The following is a 22,062-nucleotide window of genomic DNA, read 5'->3' as shown; positions in this document are numbered from 1 at the left end:
TGGTGGTGTGATGTCACTGTATTCCCTTGTCTATTGTTCTTTTCTCTTTCTCTCCTCCCTTGATTTGCCTGTCTCTCCCTCCCTGCAGGACATAGAGGAGACGATGAACACGGCGCTGAACGAGCTGCGTGAGCTGGAGAGGCAGAGTTCGGCCAAGCACGCTCCCGATGTTGTGCTGGACACCCTGGAGCAGAGGCAGTCGACCGGGGGTCCCACCCCAGCCAGCTCCAGCGAGTCCCTCAGCCCCCTCCACAACATCCTTCTGAGGGCTCAGACCGGCGAGGCCGGGGGGCCCCCGATGCGCCGCAGCACCAGCTCTTCCAGCGACACCATGAGCACCTTCAAGCCAGTAGTGGTACCCCGTATGGGGGTGCAGCTTAAGCCGCCTGCCCTGAGGCCCAAGCCGCTGGTGCTGCCCAAGACGGGCCCGGCTCACCCTCCCCCTGTACACCCTCCCCAAGACCCCCTCGACAAGTCGTGCACCATGTGAACTTTGAACTCTGGGATGGGAACATGGACCAACAGGAAACTGGGAGAGGGTCTCTGACTACATATAGTAGCAATATGTTATCATTGTCTATAGATGATAATAATACTAACAATATTGTGTAAGACAGTATAAGAACAGTCCATTGCCTGGACATTGAGGATGCTGTTGTAATTTACTTTGTGAGAAAGATGTGTTTTCTTGTGTCGAGAAGTTAACCAGTGTCCAGTAAGTTAACCACATTTATTAACAATGAAAACAGGAACATTCTCAGGTCTGCTAGACAGACTGAACTACCACAAGGAAAGGAGCATGTTTCAGTGTGACTAACTATTTAACAGACAAATAATTGTCAAGATCCATATGGAAAATACTGTAGAATCTGCTGAAATGCCTAGCATCGCTAGATAAGTCAACGTTTTCTTCTTGATCATTACTGTATACAGAACAACAAATCATGAGGCTTCCTTTGAGGTTAGAGAAACTTGTCTGGTAGTTTACAAAAACTAGAGAACTACAAAAGAATGAAAGCTAAAGAAATAAAATAGTGCACGTTGCAATTCTGTTTTGCTTACTACTCAGCCAGGGGAACTATGGGAAATGTAGCTGAACCTGACTACGGTTTGCTTCTCACTTAGATGGACAATGCTTAGATTTAGAGTACCAATCGTAAGGCTTTACTGCCACTCAGAAATATAAGCTGTCAATAGTGAAATTTCAAACCACCATTTGAAAGCTGTTGGAAGTTTGGATGTAGCTAATGTTTATAGCTGAGACTGAAGCAGGGAGGGCAAGAGTCCAGATATGTGTGTGATCATAAGGATGCACTCTCACATACAGTTTTGGCCAAATATATTCGCACCCTTGCACTTTTCTTAAATAATTCACTATTTCTTCTCAAATAAATTGCAATTGGAAAAAAAACATTGCAGAACGTATTTTATTTTTGTAAACTGTATTTTCTAAATTAAATTTGTAAACTTAAGACAAATGGCCTGGGCAAAATGATTGGCACCCAGGAGCTAGTACTTGTGCTGTGGGGTTGCTTTGCTGCCTCTGATACTGGGGCCTTGAACGTGTGCAAGACGACATGAAATCAGCAGATTATCAAGCTATTTTGGAGTTCAATGTTCAACACCGTGTCCAAAAATAGTGTCTTTAAGGTTGTGGCTCTTCCAGCAGGACAACAATCCAAAACACACGTCAAAAGCACCTTGAAATGGTTCAAGAAGAATCGCTGAACTGTTCTGGAGTGGCCAGCGAAGAGTTCAGATCAGAATCACATCCATAACCTATGGAGGAATCTGGAAGCAGCAGTTGGTGGAGGGCTCCCTCAAACGTTGAACAATTATAGCAGTTTGCTGCAGAAAAGTGGGCCAAATTGCCTGTTGAAAGGTATAGCAAGCTCACTGATGGCTCCAAGAAGCATTTATCTGAAGTTATCTTGGCCAAAGGCCATGTAACCAACTTCAAGCTCCAACTTCAAGCTCCAACTTCAAGCTCCAACTTCAAGCTCCAACTTCAAGCTCCAACTTCAAGCTCCAACTTCAAGCTCCAACTTCAAGCTCCAACTTCAAGCTCCAACTTCAAGCTCCAACTTCAAGCTCCAACTTCAAGCTCCAACTTCAAGCTCCAACTTCAAGCTCCAACTTCAAGCTCCAACTTCAAGCTCCAACTTCAAGCTCTGGGGCTAATCATTTTGTTCATGACATTTTCTTTATTTTCTCAAATTGTAAACTTAAGTTCACAAACATAAAATTGGTTCTGCAATGTTGAAAAACCAATAGGGAGTGGAGACCGGTTTATTTATTTTTTTAGGTTTCTACTTATTTGAGAAGAAACCGGGAATTATTTAAGAAAAGTGCAAAGGTGCCAATATATTTTGCTGCAACTGTATATACTGTAGATATAATTGGACAGTAGATGATGAGATGTTTATTTGGTGCACAACAAGAGTACAAATGAACTGGATACACTTTTGTCAAGGACTAGGCTGGACTTTTGTCAAGGACCTCCCAAAAGTTCTGAGAATGATGTTACGAGATGTTACAAGATTGCCTACATGTTGATTTTATATCGCTTTAATTTTATCGCAGCATCATAGTTCTAATCGAGGTCTGGAAGGAGACAAGAGGATACAACCACTGTGAAATATGACCCGTTATGGAAATCCTGTGAAAATGTTTATATACTCTTGAAGACCTGTGTCGAACCTTCGTCGGGTTTTTGTCTTTATATTCAAGGGGAGCGGTTGAGAATGGTTTGCATATAAAACAGAGTATAGAAAACACACCAGAGCTTGGTTTACAACAACACACAATGCCTGGCTTTCTCTGTCCAAAGACGACATCTACTTTTACAGCATGGATGTTTGTTTCTCTCTCTCCCTCGTTCTGCAATTGTAAGCATTCTTTTAGACTCCCTAAACTCATGGCAGTAAACTCCCAAAGACAGAATGCTGGACTGACTGTTACTGTAAAAGACCCATTTTGTTCATACTGCTTCTTGTCAGTGTTTTAGGAGCTTTAGATCCCATCCCCATAGCCCCTTCTGATCTGTAGGCTAATCCTTGTGTTGTGGATGGGGAGATGGGCTGGTCCATTACGCTGTGGGGGAGATGTGACTGATGTTTAGATTCTCCATCAGGACTTTGTTAGTACATTTAGGTTATACCCCCTTTTGAATGATTGTTGTGTGCCAGATCCCAGCTGTATAGAGGAGCAGACGCAGCACATGTGGACGTGGGGAATGCATACTCACATGTTCACTGAAGACCATTTCACAGGATGTGGGTGTCATTGTGGAGGCTGCTGAGGGAACGATGCCTCATAATAATGTATGGAATGGAGTATAATCTAGTGAATGGAATGTTATCAAACACATGAAAACCATGGTTGATACCATTCCCTTCACTCCATTCCGGCCATTATTATGTGCCGTCCTCCGCTCAGCAGCCTCCACTGGTGGGTGCATGTGACAACTAACCATCACAAGGGAAATGGCCTCCTCATACTGTAACTGTATGTTCCCCTGTGACAGTGCCCTCTATGGGTCTCTTTTAAAGGTGCTGTGTAGCTGAAGACAATAGACTGATGGATGCATGCGTGGGAAGCTTGCATCTGGTTAAAGAACAAGGACTCCAAAAAGCATTGTCTCAAGTTTGCAATAAGCAATGCTTTCCTTGGCATACAAACTGCAACAGGTTTATTTTTGTCTGTTGCCAAAATGTCATTTATATTAAAAGTGAATATGATTTAAATTCTGGATTACTAACCCTTTCTGGATTTTGTAATCATTTTTGTTTCAGATTTTGTTTGTTAGAATTGAATGGGACTTTTAGAACAAAGGTTGTAGAAATTCAAAGGTCCAAAGAACAGAGCCATGGAATTTGCAGGTGTCCCACCCAAACTTCGGTCGTATTCATCAGACACCAAAGGGAAGAGAACAAACAGGAAGGGACTACCCCAATAAGAAACACTCATTTTGCTTTCCGTTTTGCAACAGTGTCCTAATGAACATGAGCCTGTTGTAATCTGTGTTGTCTTTCTATATGCCATTATACACAGTTAGCAGTGGAGTCCTGCCTGTTGACTGTTGCTTTGTGTCCATGTACATCTGTAGTATGTACACATGAAAGTGCCTTAGTTCATAGTTTCTCTAAAACAGTTTCAATGTTCTGTACGGTTGCATTCTTATTTCAGACCCTGTGTTATGAGCAAGTGGAGTAGGAAGCGAGACAAATTCATTTATGAGTGAGGTCTTGCATCTCAATATCTGCGGTGCTGCTCGTGGCAACGTCAATCTTTAATAATAAAGATACTGCTTATCCATTGTGACATTGCACAGAACTGTATATTTGGCATGTAAACAGCTTAACAACTTGGAGCTCTGAGGACTGTTCCTCAAGGGTTTTTCTGTCTAATAAAGGAAATACACTGAACAACAATATAAACGCAACATGTAAAGTGTTTGTCCCATGTTTTATGAGCTGAAATTAAAGATCCCAGAAATTCTCAATTCGCGCAAACTTTCTCTCAAATGTGCACAAATTTCTTTACATCCCTGTTAGTGAGCATTTCCATCCACCTGACAGATGTGGCATATCAAGGAGCGGGTTAAACAGCATGATCATTACACAGGTGTACCTTGTGCTGGGGACAATGAAAGTCCACTAAAATGTGCAGTTTTGTCACAACACAATGCCACAGATGTCTCAAGTTTTGAGGGAGCGTGCAATTGGCTGCTGACTGCAGGAATGTCCACCAGAGCTGTTGATAGAGAATTCAATATTCATTTCTCCACCATAAACCAGCTCCTATGTCGTTTTAGAGAATTTGGCAGTATGTCCAACCAGCCTCACAACCCTAGCCCACGTGTAACCACGCCAGTTCAGGACCTCCACATCCTGCTTCTTCATCTGCGAGATCATTTGAGACCAGAAACCCAGACAGTTTATGAAACTGTGGGTTTGCACAACCAAAGAATTTCTGCACAAACTGTCAGAAACCGTGTCGGGGAAACTCCTTTGCATGCTCGTTGTCCTCACCAAGGTCTTGACCTGACTGCAGTTTGGCGTTGTAACCGAATTCAGTGGGAAAATGCTCACCTTCACTGGCACGCTGGAGAAGTGTGCTCTTCATGGATGAATCCTGGTTACTGATAACGAACACAATTACATTATCGATGGCAATTTGAATGCACAGAGATACCGTGATGAGATCCTGAGGCCCATTGTCGTGCCATTCATCGTCTGCCATCACCTCATGTTTCAGCAGGATCTGTGACCAACAGATGTCTATCTGTATTCCCAGTCATGTGAAATCCATAGATTAGGCCCTAATGAATTTATTTCAATTGACTGATTTCCTTACATGAGCTGTAAACTCAGTAAAATTGAAGAAATTGTTGCATGTTATGTTTATATTTTTGTTCTGTGTAGTTTGTTCATTCTGAAGTGGCCTTGTACTCTTGTGATAACATGAGCACTGTGCACACTGTCAGCAGAATTACAAGCCTCTGTTGAATCATTGGTCATTGTGTTACATGACATACTTCACTATTTAACGGTGCAGAAACTGTTATTTCTTAAATATAGAATATAGTTTTTAGCGTTTCATGTTAGCTTAGGTCATATACCCATTTTCTTCAAAGTAAGGTAGAATAATGAACATTAGCTTGCAAATGAGTATACATTGTACAACTCATTCACAAGCTGATGTTCATTATAGAGTTAGTGCTTCTCCATTTTCAAATGAACCCGTTTCAATGGGGACTCTCCCCTTAAGACGGCACCCTACACAGGGCCAATAAATAATAGGTGTTAACACAGGTTTAAGGTTACATGATTGTGTTGAATTATGTTTGGGAAATAAATATAGACAGTTTTAAAAAGGTAGCGGTAATATTTAATTTACTACAGAAATGTGTAGGTGGCTTAATTTACCCAAAACATGGGGTAAGTTGTGCCAAGAGACCACTTTTTTGGACACTATGTTTTCAAAACTGTAATGTTTACGTGAATTCTGATTATTTCCAGGGATACACAACATGCTGAAATACTTTGTTAGAAAGAATAGTATATTTCCCTTGACTGAGTGATGTTGAATGTAACAAGTGGCTCAACTTTACCCACTCTCCCCTACAGCAGGTGTCTCCTAAAATGTCTTCCTGCCTGAAGGAGAAACTACGGACCTGGGTTTCTATAGTCCAACTATGTAACATACAGTGGGGCAAAAAAGTATTTAGTCAGCCACCAATTGTGCAAGTTCTCCCACTTAAAAAGATGAGAGAGGCCTGTAATTTTCATCATAGGTACACTTCAACTATGACAGACAAAATGAGAAAAAAAATCCAGAAAATCACATTGTAGGATTTTTTATGAATTTATTTGCAAATCATGTTGATGTATTTGAAATGATTTCTTGAAATACAAATTGTAAATGGGAGAAATGTAGGGAAGTGAACTCCAAATAAAACTCAATGTAGGCATGAAAGGTTCCCACAAAGTATCCTGTGTTATAACAGTTATACCAATATGATATACAGTATATTGTAACACGTTATAGCGTGTTCTTTGCAATACTGTAGTGCCATCGTGTGACCATTAGTATTATTACATCAATTTACTTATTTAATGTTTAACATACAACACAGTTGAATAAAAAGCAGAGGGGTCCATGTAAGGCAACAATAAAAAGCAGAGGGGTCCATGTAAGGCAACAATAAAAAGCAGAGGGGTCCATCTAAGGCAACAATAAAAAGCAGAGGGGTCTATGTAAGGCAACAATAAAAAGCAGAGGGGTCTATGTAAGGCAGCAATAAAAAGCAGAGGGGTCCATGTAAGGCAACAATAAAAAGCAGAGGGGTCTATGTAAGGCAACAATAAAAAGCAGAGGGGTCCATGTAAGGCAACAATAAAAAGCAGAGGGGTCCATGTAAGGCAACAATAAAAAGCAGAGGGGTCCATGTAAGGCAACAATAAAAAGCAGAGGGGTCCATGTAAGGCAACAATAAAAAGCAGAGGGGTCCATGTAAGGCAACAATAAAAAGCAGAGGGGTCTATGTAAGGCAACAATAAAAAGCAGAGGGGTCTATGTAAGGCAGCAATAAAAAGCAGAGGGGTCCATGTAAGGCAACAATAAAAAGCAGAGGGGTCTATGTAAGGCGACAATAAAAAGCAGAGGGGTCCATGTAAGGCAACAATAAAAAGCAGAGGGGTCCATGTAAGGCAACAATAAAAATCAGAGGGGTCCATGTAAGGCAACAATAAAAAGCAGAGGGGTCCATGTAAGGCAACATCTTATGTTAATCATATCAACAGAAGAGAGGAGTGAATTTTCAATAAATGCCAGATTGTTCAAGTTGAAAGCAGAGGTAATTTTAAGGTCAGCCACCTTAGATCCTTCCTTGGGACATCCCTACCCAAAACTTTAATCTCCACCCACCCTAACCTTAACCATAACCTTTACCTAACCCTACCCTTAACCATTTTAAAATGGAATAGGGACGTCCCAAGGATCCCAGATATGACATGAGCTGTGACTGTCAGTTTCATTTCACCAGAAGTGGGACAGACAACCGAAGAATTTAGGGTGAGGTTATGAGCATTTATACAAGTGGTGTGTCTAATCCTGAAAACTGATTGGTTAAAACCGCATTCCAGCCGGTGTCCATTCCACAAATTGCCACCGGCTACATCAATGACGTCAACATGCCCATTTACTTTGTTCCCTCTGACTGCGCAATCCACTGTCTCATTAGCCCAGCCAGGGAATTTATAAACGTCATCTCCACTATAAAAAGCATCTAGATATTATCTCACATTTCTTTTAGATTAACATTTTGTTTTCAATAGCGAAGATCTGTATAAACCTTGTTGTCTGTCTCCGACATTTGCAAAATTGTTTCAATAATTATATTATGCCGTCCCAAAGTAATGAATGTGTCAGGAGTCAGGACGAGAACGACAGGCAGGCAGCGTTTCTCAGACAGTCGAAATCTTGAATCAGCTGGCTTGATTTTTACGGATATATACCAACAACAACAACAAGACAATTAAAAAAGGTCAAACGAAATGCAGCTAATTTGCGTTTGAAGTGATTGTGTCTGTGTTCTTGGCTAGCACCTCTGAATAATAGTGTCCTGATGAGTGAGCACATTTTCTATGCCAGGCAAAATTGCGCCTCATTAGCTCATTGTTATGGATGTATCCAAATAAATGTCACTAGAAAACAGCTAAAACAAATGCAAATGCAGCTAGCCATAGTTTGCTAGCTAGCAAGCAAGCAAGGGATAAGAACGTTGCCACACAGTATGGCAATGGAACATTTAGAACAAGACTGGGTCGCGTCAATAGATAAAGAACAAATAGACTGAATGACTGGTTCGTGTCCATAGATACAGAACAAATAGACTGAATGACTGGTTCGTGTCCATAGATACAGAACAAATAGACTGAATGACTGGTTCGTGTCCATAGATACAGAACAAATAGACTGAATGACTGGTTCGTGTCCATAGATACAGAACAAAAAGACTGAACGACTGGGTTGCGTCCAAAGACACAGAACAAAAATACTGAATGACTGGGTCGCGTCCATAGATACAGAACAAAAATACTGAACGACTGGGTCGCGTCCATAGATACAGAACAAAAAGACTGAACGACTGGGTCGCGTCCATAGATACAGAACAAAAAGACTGAATGACTGGGTCGCGTCCGTAGATACAGAACAAAAAGACTGAATGACTGGGTCGCGTCCATAGATACAGAACAAAAAGACTGAATGACTGGGTCGCGTCCATAGATACAGAACAAAAAGACTGAACGACTGGGTCGCGTCCATAGATACAGAACAAAAAGACTGAATGACTGGGTCGCGTCCGTAGATACAGAACAAAAAGACTGAATGACTGGGTCGCGTCCATAGATACAGAACAAAAATACTGAACGACTGGGTCACGTCCATAGATACAGAACAAAAATACTGAACGACTGGGTCGCGTCCATAGATACAGAACAAAAATACTGAACGACTGGGTTGCGTCCATAGATACAGAACAAAAATACTGAATGACTGGGTCGCGTCCATAGATACAGAACAAAAAGACTGAACGACTGGGTCGCGTCCATAGATACAGAACAAAAAGACTGAATGACTGGGTCGCGTCCATAGATACAGAACAAAAATACTGAACGACTGGGTCGCGTCCATAGATACAGAACAAAAATACTGAACGACTGGGTCGCGTCCATAGATACAGAACAAAAAGACTGAATGACTGGGTCGCGTCCATAGATACAGAACAAACAGACTGAACGACTGGGTCGCGTCCATAGATACAGAACAAAAAGACTGAATGACTGGGTCGCGTCCATAGATACAGAACAAAAAGACTGAACGACTGGGTCGCGTCCATAGATACAGAACAAAAAGACTGAACGACTGGGTCGCGTCCATAGATACAGAACAAAAATATGAATGAAATAGTATGAATCAATTCATCAAAATAAGGTTTGAATGAAAATATGTCAATCGTTATTTGAATATGTTGGTAACCTGTTGCATAAAAGTGATAATGCCCTCAGCTGGTATTTGGAGGATATATTGACTTCGTCTCGGGCCTAACAACACCCAAGCCAATATATCCTCCAAACACCAGCTTCTCAGGCATTATCACTTAAAAGATACCAGGTGCCTACAGTAACAAGAAGGTGTGGGTGTAACGGCTTTCTTGTGGAGAAGGAGAGTCGACCAAAATGCAGCGTGATGATGATTCATGATATTTTAATGAAGGAAAAAACTATACATGAAGAAACGACAAAATAATGAAATGTGAAAACCGAAACAGCCCTATCTGGTACAAAGACACTAAGGACAATCACCCACGAAACACAAAGAATATGGCTGCCTAAATATGGTTCCCAATCAGAGACAACGATAAACACCTGCCTCTGATTGAGAACCACTTCAGACAGCCATAGACTTAACTACAATCCCAATACATACACACCACATACAAAAACCCATGTCACACCCTGGCCTGACCAAATAAATGAAGATAAACACACGACCAGGGCGTGACAGTGGTTCTGTAGTGTCTCAATATGTTTTAAAAAATGATCAGTGGATATCAAGGATGTTTGGACAAGCAGCTTGACCAGATTGTTGGTCAAAAGTTCACTGTACAGATGTGGTCCTACTTGGAATACTTTGTGACAGTGGAAGATATGTTATCAGTGAAGGCAAAGAAAAGGCTTCGGGTCGTGTTATGAGCCAGGACAGTGTTATTCTTGCTAATACTTCACCAAGAGTCTGTCAATCCTTTCCTAAAGAGTGTCTTCAGTACGACAATTTACACCTGAGCAGATACTTTGTATGCGGAACAGTGACGACCTGTCATTCAGGGCAGGTGGGGCAGAGCCTCACCTGTTTTTTAGTCTCACCTTTTTGTTGCCTGTTTTTTTTTTTTTTTTTTTTGCATTAATACGTGTCACATATCAGTTTGCAAACGATGTGAAAAATATATCATTGAGATAATAAAGCCATATACAAACATGGTTTCTTTTTTGCTTTCTTGAGTAAGGCAGCTCCAAAATTCAGGTGTTTCAGCCTAGCTCGGAGCTTTATGTGGTGGTAGGGCAGCCAGCAGAAAATACAGAGCGTAGGGGTTGGTAATGTTCTCTAGTTGTGCCGTGATTGGCTCAGTGTTCTGTCACTCATGGACACTACGTCACCGCAAAACCTACAGGGAGAGCTTGGGAATTTAAACTATGCTGCCATAGATTTACATTACAAGTGCCCATCCATGAAGGCTCAAGGTCATTGGCCACTGATAAAATGACGTCAAATCACATTATATCTACCATAGCTTTGATTGGACTGATCATGTCAACATCATACTCTCAAAATCTTAGCTAGCAAGCTAGACAAGCAGAACTCAGCTTGGAAGTTGTGGGCTTACTTGACAAATACATAAGACAAATTTCACGGAACCAACTAATGCCAAGAGGAAATGTTTTTTTGGAACATGCTTATTCCTGACAATGTCTGGAAATTAGCTTGCTTGATGCCGTACAAATATGGTATACCAAACACATTTAAGGAAGTGCAAGATTCTACAAAATATATATCCATGTAATTCTATGTTGTCCACATTTGTTGATATTCATGATATCTGTGTTTTCTGCAAAAAAGTTGAAAATCTGACACACTTGTTCTATGAGTGTAAATCTGTGACATATTTTGGGGAAAACCTTACAGAATACTTATTTACCTTTATGAACACTACCTACGTACGTCTTTCTTTACATGAAGGATATAATATGTTACTAATGCAATGATAAGACCATTGAAAATATTGTATCTTTTTCTTTCTTGTTGCCAAATACTTTATACACAAACAAAAAATCCAGAACTCTTTGCCAAAATGAAAACATATTTTTGATTGAATTGATCTTGTTAATACATTATCCATAGTGAATAACCTGAATCATTATAATTAGATTTCTATCCAAGTGAATACAATTGGACTTAAATGTTTTCATATACTTTTTTTGTATGTATTTAGTATTTTCTTGTTTATACCTGTTTAGTTAGACATATATGATAGGGATATTAGTAGTTTATTGCTGATAATATTGTATAATGAATAAAAAAAGTGTATATATATATATATATATATATATATATACACACATATATATATATACACACATATACACACAGTGCCTATGGAAAATATTTAGACACTTTGACTTTTTCAAAAATAAATTACATTACAGCCTTATTCTAAAATGGATTAAACATTTTTTCTTCACATCTTCAGCAATAAAAAAATTATATTCAGACTCTTTGCTATGAGACTCGAAATTGAGCTCAGGTGCATCCTGTTTCCAATGATCATCCTTGAGAAGTTTTGACAACTTGATTGGAAGCCACTTGTGGTAAATTCAATTGATTGGACATGATTTGGAAAGGCACACATCTGTCTGTATAAGGTCCCACGGTTGACAGCGCATGTCAGAACAAAAACCAAGCCATGAGGTCGAAGAGCTCAGAGACTGGATTCTGTTGAGGCACAGATCTGGGGAAGGTCCCCAAGAACACAGTGGCCTCCATCATTCATAAATGGAAGAAGTTTGGAACCCCCAAGACTCTTCCTAGATCTGGCCACCCGGCCAAACTGAGAAATTGGGGGAGAAGGGCCATGGTCAGGGGGTTGACCAAGAACCCGGTGATCACTATGACAGAGTTCTAGAGTTCCTCTGTGGAGATGGGAAAACCTTCCAGAAGGACAACCATCTTAGCAGCACTCCACCAATCAGGCTTTTATGGTAGTGGCCAGGCGGAAGCCATTCTTCAGTAAAAGGCACATGACAGCCCACTTGGAGTTTGCCAAAAGGCACCTAAAGACTCTCAGACCATGAGAAACAAGATCCTCTGGTCTGATGAAACCAAGATTGAACTCTTTGGCCTGAATGCCACGCGTCTGGAGGAAACCTGACACCATCCCTACGATGAAGCATGGTGGTGGCAGCATCATGTTGTGGAGACGTTTTTCAGCGTCAGGGACTGGGAGATTGAAAGATGGCGCCTGAGAGGATGGCTGCCGTTTTATTGGCTCTTAACCAACCGTGCTATTTTATTTTTTTCCGCATTGTTTGTAACTTATTTTGTACATAATGTTGCTGCTACTGTCTCTGTTGTGGGATTATTCAGTCAATAATATTGCTCAAATACCGGAGTCAGTGAGTTCAATAAGACTTTATTACGAAGTAATATTAGCCGAGCTGGTTCATGAAGCAACTACTTTCCAGTCTTGGCACATACTTCTTATACATTCTTCCTCCTTACGTCACACCCATAGTAACTCCTCTTAATGACTCACCCCCCTGGAATTTAGTTATCGTTATCTTATTGTCTTGCACTAATTTTAGTTTGGATTCATATTAGGGCATGGAAACTGTAGAGCCACACCAATAGTTTAAAAATACAGACATGTACTTGCCTTAAGACAGTAGGACCACAGCAACAGTCCTTGGCACTTTACAGAAATAACCTTCATACTGCTAACTCCTCTGAAAGGGACAGCCATGTTCTAGAAAAGAGGTGTAACCATAGCAACAGTACATATTAGGCCATAACACAGTTACAGGAATAACCAGTCGTTTCCACTCCCCAGACAGGTGTATGTCTAATGGTGTCTAATGACCTAGAGCACATATAGAGAGCACTCGTTTAGCTGACTATCCTGAAATGTATAATGGCCACACATGTTCTGGAAAATTCTCAATATCTCTCATGACTGAAAAGAGCTTCTGGACATCAGAACAGCGATTACTCCCCTCGAATTGGACAAATCATTTTTAATAAATGAGTCAGACAGGAAGCATATACTCCAAACATCCGAACAGGCCCTCATCCCCGTCATTCGCTGGAGAAACAGAGATTTCGCGGAAAGAGATCAGGGTGCTTTGTGAGGATCAGGTGATGAATGGCTAATCTGCCTTTGCCATCCATACTGTTAGCCAACGTTCAATCACTGGAAAATAAATACCAATGGGACATTAAAAACTGTAGTATCTTATGTTTCACTGAGTTGTGGCTGAACGAGGACATTAATAACATACAGCTGGCGGGTTATACACTCTATCGGCAGGATAGATCAGCAGCCTCTGGTAAGACACGGGGCGGGAGCCTTTTTCTATTTGTAAACAACAGCTGTTACACAATATCTAAGGAAGTCTTGAGGTTTTGCTCGCCTGAGTTAGAATATCTCATGATAAGCTGTTGTAACGGCGTTCTTCGTTTGTCAAAAGAGAGTCGGACCGAAATGCAGCGTAGTGGTTACTCATGACTTTAATAGAAAAAAGTGACACATGAAATAAAGATACAAAATACAAAACAACAAACGGAACGTGAAACCTAATTACAGCCTATCTGGTGAAACTACACAGAGACAGGAACAATCACCCATGAAATACAAAGCGAAACCAGGCTACCTAAATACGGTTCCCAATCAGAGACAACGAAAATCACCTGACTCTGATTGAGAACCGCCTCAGGCAGCCAAGCCCATACAACACTCCTACTCAGCCGCAATCACAATAATACAAAAACCCCAATACGAAATACAACAACATAAACCCATGTCACACCCTGGCCTGGCCTAAATGACTTAAATGTAAATGTAAATGTTATTATCCCATAACTACTTCGTCTTTGAGTCTGACCTTTTCCTTCAAATTTGGGGTGTAGTCATGGGCTCCCCTTTCCCCCCCAACTATGGAAACCTGTATGTGGGACAACTTGAAGAAGCATTCTTTTTTCAAACAGACACACACCCCTTACTTTCTAAAATAATTCTATGGAAGAGATATAGTGGGGCATAAAAGTATTTAGTCAGCCACAAATTGTGCAAGTTATCCTACTTAAAATGATGAGAGAGGCCTGTAATTTTCATCATAGGTACACTTCAACTATGACAGACAAAAGGAGGGAAAAAAATCGAGAAAATCACATTGTAGGATTTTTTTATGAATTTATTTGCAAATTATGGTGGAAAATAAGTATTTGGTCACCTACAAACAAGCAAGATTTCTGGCTCTCACAGACCTGTAACTTCTTCTTTAAGAGGCTCCTCTGTCCTCCACTCATTACCTGTATTAATGGCACCTGTTTGAACTTGTTATCAATATAAAAGACACCTGTCCACAACCTCAAACAGTCACACTCCAAACTCTACTATGGCCAAGACCAAAGAGCTGTCAAAGGACACCAGAAACAAAATTGGAGACCTGCACCAGGCTGGGAAGACTGAATCTTCAAAAGGTAAGCAGCTTGGTTTGAGGAAATCAACTGTGGGAGCAATTATCAGGAAATGGAAGACATACAAGACCACTGATAATCTCCCTCGATCTGGGGCTCCATGCAAGATCTCACCCCGTGGGGTCAAAATAATCACACGAACGGTGAGCAAAAATCCCAGAACCACACGGGGGGACCTAGTAAATATTTTATTTATTTTTATTTCACCTTTATTTAACTAGGTAGGCTAGTTGAGAACAAGTTCTCATTTGCAACTGCGACCTGGCCAAAATAAAGCATAGCAGTGTGAACAGACAACACAGAGTTACACATGGAGTAAACAATTAACAAGTCAATAACAGAGTAGAAAAAAATGGGCAGTCTATATACAATGTGTGCAAAAGGCATGAGGAGGTAGGCGAATAATACAATTTTGCAGATTAACACTGGAGTGATAAATGATCAGATGGTCATGTACAGGTAGAGATATTGGTGTGCAAAAGAGCAGAAAAGTAAATAAATTATGCATGAAATAAATACATTATGTTTATATATGATAACAATAGCGTAATAATTGTAATATTCCATATACTCTTTTTTAATTAACTTAATCAGTATGACGTACCCCTCACCACTGTCATTGGTTACACTAATTGCACTGTTTGTCTACATAACCTGGTTCAAGTATTTCTGACATTAACCTGAGGAAGGCATAGTGATGCCGAAACATTGTTAAATACCCATTAAATTGCTGGGAGATTATACATGGAGTGTGCAACTTTATTTTGATAGTTTATAGCTTCGAGGCAAGTAACACTGAAACATGCATGAGAGCACCAGCTGTTCCAGACGACTGTGTGATCATGCTCTCCGCAGCCGATGTGAGTAAGACCTTTAAACAGGTTAACATTCACAAGCCGCAGGGCCAGACGGATTACCAGGAGGTGTACTCCGAGCATGCGCTGACCAACTGGCAAGTGTCTTCACTGACATTTTCAACCTCTCCCTGTCTGAGTCTGTAATATCAACATGTTTTAAGCAGACCACCATAGTCGCTGTGCCCAAGAACACTAAGATAACCTGCCTAAATGACTACCACTCACATCTGTAGCCATGAAATGCTTTGAAAGGCTGGTCATGGCTAACACCATTATCCCAGAAACCCTAGACCCACTTCAATTTGCATACCGCCCCAACAGATCCACAGATGATGCAATCTCTATTGCACCCCACACTGCCATTTCACACCTGGACAAAAGGAACACCTATGTGAGAATTCTATTCATTGACTACAGCTTGTAATGATGGGGTGGTGAGTCGGAAGCAGGTGCAACATTTTAATAAATCAACAAAACCAAGAACACGACCCTAACTTAAGGCAGTACGCTGAGACACAAGAACAATACCAACTGGTGAGTGAACCTGGGATAGTGACATATAAAGGGAAGGAAATGATGAAGGTAATGGGGTCCAGGGTTGAATCATAATGATTCACAGGTGCGCGTAATGATGAGTGCCAGGTGTGCGTTATGATGAACCCAGGACCGGTGGTTAGTACTCTGACGACGTCGTATGCCGGAGGGGAGAAGCAGCAGCAGACGTGACACAGCTCAGCAATCAACAGCATTGTGCCCTCAAAGCTAATCACTAAGCTAAGGACCTGGGACTAAACACCTCCCTCTGCAACTGGACTTCCTGACGGGCCGCCCCCAGGTGGTAAGGGTAGGTAACAAAACATCCGCCACACTGAACCACAACACGGGGGCCCCTCAGGGGTGCGTGCACAGTCTCCTACAGTACTCCCTGTTCACTGATGACTGGACTGCCAGGTACGACTCCAACACCATCATTAAGTTTGCCAATGACATAACAGTGGTAGGCCTGATAATAATAATAATATAATAATATATGCCATTTAGCAGACGCTTTTATCCAAAGCGACTTACAGTCGACAACAATGAGACAGCCTATAGGGAGGAGGTCATTGACCTGACCGTGTGGTGCAAGGACAACCAGCTCTCCCTCAACGTGATCAAGACAAAGGAGATGATTGTGGACTATATGCCATCCCATCTGGTTTGCGCTGAGTGGGACTATCATTTGTTTTTCCAACGGGACAATGACCAAAAACAAACCTCCAGGCTGTGTAAAGGATATTTGACCAAGGAGAGTGATGGAATGCTGCATTAGATGACCTGGCCCCCACAACCACCCGACCTCAACCAAATTGAGATGGTTTGGGATGAGTTGGACCGCAGAGTGAAAAAAAGCAGCCAACAAGTGCACATGTGACTCACCACCTGGATTCAGTCTTACGTAGCAACATTTTCTTTTAAACATTTGATAAAAGTAGACTCAAAATGGTATATCATACACAGCATTTGAGGGACAATGTGAAAGTAATTCTGCTTTGAAAGTTGATCAACTTGTAAACTCATTTTTGAGAAAATGGCTTTTGAATATTTTGGTATCTAGTGAAGAGCACTTCTTTGTTTACACCCATTCAGCATCATTCACACCCTCTTAAGCTTTAGCACTACCCATCTTGGTTCACTCTCGGGGGGGCACACTTGATGCTCTGGCCGATGATTTGTTTAACATGAAAACAGCCTAACCAGCTCTGCTGGCAACAATTTCATTACACTTTTTTGCAGATGTTAACTGACACCGTCCATATGCAACGGGTGTTGTACACACATCAAGTAATGTTAGCTAACGAGCCAGCCAGCTAACGTTAGCTAGTTAAAAAACAATGAACACAGTGCCAACAATGCCACAGTGCTGGGAGCTAACCAACCAGGTTCAATGTTAGCCTGCTAATATTAGGCTCGAACCAGAAACGCAAACAGCCCCGGGATACAAATAATAACATCAGCTAGGGAGCCAGCCGGCTAACGTTAGCAAGCTAGCTAACAGTACACTTTAGCTTAAAACATATAGCTAGCTAGGTAAACAAGATTTAAGATCACACACATCACGTAACATTAGCTAATGAGAGCCAGCCAGCAAATGTTAAACAACAATGAACACAATGCAAAATCATGTTGTTACTACCCTGCATGAATATGGCTCTGGGATACAAATAATAATGTCAGCTAGGGAACCAGCCAGGTAACATTAGCTAGCTAGCTAACAGTACACTTTAGCTTGAAATGAAACCACTTCCTGTCAAAATTAGAAAAGTGTCAAATCTAAAAATGTAGCTTGCTACCGCTAGACTATCTTACCTGTATACATCATCATGCATGATGCATCATGCATGAGTCTGGAAGGAGAGTTTACAGTCTAACCAGACACCTAGGTTTTTGTAGTTGTCCACATATTCTAAGTCAGAACAGTCCATAGTAGTGATGCTGGACGGGCGGGCAGGTGCGGGCAGCGATCAGTTGAAGAGCATGCATTTAGTTTGACTTACATTTAAGAGCAGTTGGAGGCCATGGAAGGAGAGCTGTACGACATTGAAGCTCGTCTGGAGCTTAGTTAACACAGTGTCCAAAGAAGGGCCAGAGGTATACAGAATGGTGTTGTCTGCGTAGAGGTGGATCAGAGAATCACCAGCAGCAAGAGCGACATCATTGATGTATACAGAGAAGAGTCGGCCCGAGAATTGAACCCTGTGGCACCCCCATAGAGACAGCCAGAGGTCCGGACCTCAGGCCCTCCGATTTGACACACTGAACTCTATCAGAGAAGTAGGTGGTGAACCAGGCGAGGCAATCATTTGAGAACCAAGGCTGTTGAGTCTGCCGATAAGAATGTGGTGATTGAGAGAGTCGAAAGCCTTGGACAGGTCTATGAATCCGGGCTGCACAGTAATGTCTCTTATTGATGGCGGTTATGATATTGTTTAGGACCTTGAGCGTGGCACCCATGACCAGCTCTGAAATCAGATTGCATAGCGGAGAAGGTACTGTGGGATTCGAAATGGTCTGTGATCTGTTTGATAACTTGGCTTTCGAAGACCTTAGAATGGCAGGGTAGGATAGATATAGGTATGTAGCAGTTTGGGTCTAGAGTGTCTCCCCCTTTGAAGAGGGGGATGACCATGGCAGATTTCCAATCTATGGGAATCTCAGACGATAAGAAAGAGGTTGAACAGGCTAGTAATAGGGGTTACAACAATTTCGGCAGATAATTTTAGACAGAGAGGGTCCAGATTGTCTAGCCCAGCTGATTTGTAGGGGTCCAGATTGTGCAGCTCTTTCAGAACATCAGCTATCTGGATTTGGGTGAAGGAGAAATGGGGAGGCTTGGGCGAGTTGCTGTGAGGGGTGGAGGGCTGTTGATCTGGGTAGGGGTAGCCAGGTGGAAAGCATGGCCAGCTGTAGAAAAATGCTTATTGAAATGATCAATTATAGTGGATTTATCGGTGGTGACAGTGTTTCCTGGTCTCAGTGCAGTGGGCAGCTGGGAGGAGGGGTTCCGGTTGGAGCGAGTGGTCGCATCTGCACGTCGCTCCAACGGGTAGTATAACTTTTTCATTATATTTCATTATATCACAACGGTTTGATTTGTCTTATCTTAGCAATTTCTTCTCAGCTAGCTACATAGCCGTCTTTGTATCAAAAGATAATTGCGTAATTATCGTATTTCGCCGTCCTAACGTAGTCTTCACTAGTCTTCACTAGCCAGCTAGCTAACGTCCACTGATTAGCTGCACTGGAGAAACTGTTACACTCAACTGAACGACTTGATTAGTTTAGTGTCAGCTAGCTACATAGCTGTCTTTGCTGTCTTCGTATCATCGTATCATCGTATCCAAGATAATTGTGTTGTTTAGGTTTAGAGTGTGTAGTCTTAGAGTGATTATCTTAATTTACCGAGGTTAGCTAGCCAGCTATTTGTCGTCCTTAACGTAGGTGACTCTGCTAGCTAGCCAACAGCTAGCCAACGCTAGCCAACGTCTTCTGTATAGAACTCAACTACCCGGTCGCATTCACAGGTTGTATCACATTTTCACTTCATTTTCATTACAGTACAACGGTTTGATTTGTTTGATCGTAGCTAGCTACTTAGCTAGCTACATAGCCGTCTTTGTATCAAAGATAATTGTGTAGTCTAGAGCGATTTTCTAGGTTCGCTAGCCATCTATTGTCGTTCTTTTAACGCAACGTAACGTAAACAACACTGCTAGCTAGCCTGCTAGCCCCCGAATAGCAACACTGCAGAAACTATTACACTCAACGGAACGACTTGATTAGTGTAGTGTCAACAACGCACCCACTGCCAGCTGGCCTACTTCAGCAGTACTGTATCATTTTAATCATTTTGGTCAATAAGATTCTTGCTACGTAGCTTAACTTTCTGAACATTCGAGACGTGTAGTCCACTTGTCATTCCAATCTCCTTTGCATTAGCGTAGCCTCTTCTGTAGCCTGTCAACTATGTGTCGGTTTATCCCTGTTCTCTCCTCTCTGCACAGACCATACAAACGCTCCTCACCGCGTGGCCGCGGCCACCCTACTCTGGTGGTCCCAGCGCGCACGACCCACGTGGAGTTCCAGGTCTCCGGTAGCCTCTGGAACTGCCAATCTGCGGTCAACAAGGCAGAGTTCATCTCAGCCCATGCCTCCCTCCAGTCCCTCGACTTCTTGGCCCTGACGGAAACATGGATCACCACAGACAACACTGCTACTCCTACTGCTCTCTCTTCGTCCGCCCACGTGTTCTCGCACACCCCGAGAGCGTCTGGTCAGCGGGGTGGTGGCACCGGGATCCTCATCTCTCCCAAGTGGTCATTCTCTCTTTCTCCCCTTACCCATCTGTCTATCGCCTCCTTTGAATTCCATGCTGTCACAGTCACTAGCCCTTTCAAGCTTAACATCCTTATCATTTATCGCCCTCCAGGTTCCCTCGGAGAGTTCATCAATGAGCTTGATGCCTTGATAAGCTCCTTTCCTGAGGACGGCTCACCTCTCACAGTTCTGGGTGACTTTAACCTCCCCACGTCTACCTTTGACTCTTTCCTCTCTGCCTCCTTCTTTCCACTCCTCTCCTCTTTTGACCTCACCCTCTCACCTTCCCCCCCTACTCACAAGGCAGGCAATACGCTCGACCTCATCTTTACTAGATGCTGTTCTTCCACTAACCTCATTGCAACTCCCCTCCAAGTCTCCGACCACTGCCTTGTATCCTTTTCCCTCTCGCTCTCATCCAACACCTCCCACACTGCCCCTACTCGGATGGTATCGCGCCGTCCCAACCTTCGCTCTCTCTCCCCCGCTACTCTCTCCTCTTCCATCCTATCATCTCTTCCCTCCGCTCAAACCTTCTCCCACCTATCTCCTGATTCTGCCTCCTCAACCCTCCTCTCCTCCCTCTCTGCATCCCTTGACTCTCTATGTCCCCTATCCTCCAGGCCGGCTCGGTCCTCCCCTCCCGCTCCGTGGCTCGATGACTCATTGCGAGCTCACAGAACAGGGCTCCGGGCAGCCGAGCGGAAATGGAGGAAAACTCGCCTCCCTGCGGACCTGGCATCCTTTCACTCCCTCCTCTCTACATTTTCCTCCTCTGTCTCTGCTGCTAAAGCCACTTTCTACCACGCTAAATTCCAAGCTTCTGCCTCTAACCCTAGGAAGCTCTTTGCCACCTTCTCCTCCCTCCTGAATCCTCCGCCCCCTCCCCCCTCCTCCCTCTCTGCAGATGACTTCGTCAACCATTTTGAAAAGAAGGTCGACGACATCCGATCCTCGTTTGCTAAGTCAAACGACACCGCTGGTTCTGCTCACACTGCCCTACCCTATGCTCTGACCTCTTTCTCCCCTCTCTCTCCAGATGAAATCTCGCGTCTTGTGACGGCCGGCCGCCCAACAACCTGCCCGCTTGACCCTATCCCCTCCTCTCTTCTCCAGACCATTTCCGGAGACCTTCTCCCTTACCTCACCTCGCTCATCAACTCATCCCTGACCGTTGGCTACGTCCCTTCCGTCTTCAAGAGAGCGAGAGTTGCACCCCTTCTGAAAAAACCTACACTCGATCCCTCCGATGTCAACAATTACAGACCAGTATCCCTTCTTTCTTTTCTCTCCAAAACTCTTGAACGTGCCGTCCTTGGCCAGCTCTCCCGCTATCTCTCTCTGAATGACCTTCTTGATCCAAATCAGTCAGGTTTCAAGACTAGTCATTCAACTGAGACTGCTCTCCTCTGTATCACGGAGGCGCTCCGCACTGCTAAAGCTAACTCTCTCTCCTCTGCTCTCATCCTTCTAGATCTATCGGCTGCCTTCGATACTGTGAACCATCAGATCCTCCTCTCCACCCTCTCCG

At 42.7% G+C, this 22,062-nt stretch overlaps 1 protein-coding gene across 5 annotated transcripts in view; it reads left to right on the top strand.

Moving 5' to 3' along the window:
* The window catches only part of LOC124034742 (SLIT-ROBO Rho GTPase-activating protein 1-like), a 152,919-nt gene extending 148,290 nt beyond the window's left edge, over positions 1-4,629 (top strand). For 4 of the 5 annotated variants that reach the window (XM_046348257.1, XM_046348256.1, XM_046348255.1 and 1 more), the window contains exon 22: positions 89-4,629. In XM_046348257.1, coding sequence (XP_046204213.1) covers positions 89-490 — 402 coding nt within the window. In that variant the 3' untranslated portion in view covers positions 491-4,629. The remainder of the gene's footprint in view (positions 1-88) is intronic. The other variant, XM_046348258.1, reaches the window with a different exon arrangement.
* The last annotated feature ends 17,433 nt before the right edge of the window (positions 4,630-22,062 follow it).

Source organism: Oncorhynchus gorbuscha, linkage group LG01 (genome assembly GCF_021184085.1).
Source record: "Oncorhynchus gorbuscha isolate QuinsamMale2020 ecotype Even-year linkage group LG01, OgorEven_v1.0, whole genome shotgun sequence".
Classification (NCBI taxonomy): Eukaryota; Metazoa; Chordata; class Actinopteri; order Salmoniformes; family Salmonidae; genus Oncorhynchus; species Oncorhynchus gorbuscha.
This window is presented reverse-complemented; position numbering and strand designations above follow the sequence as displayed.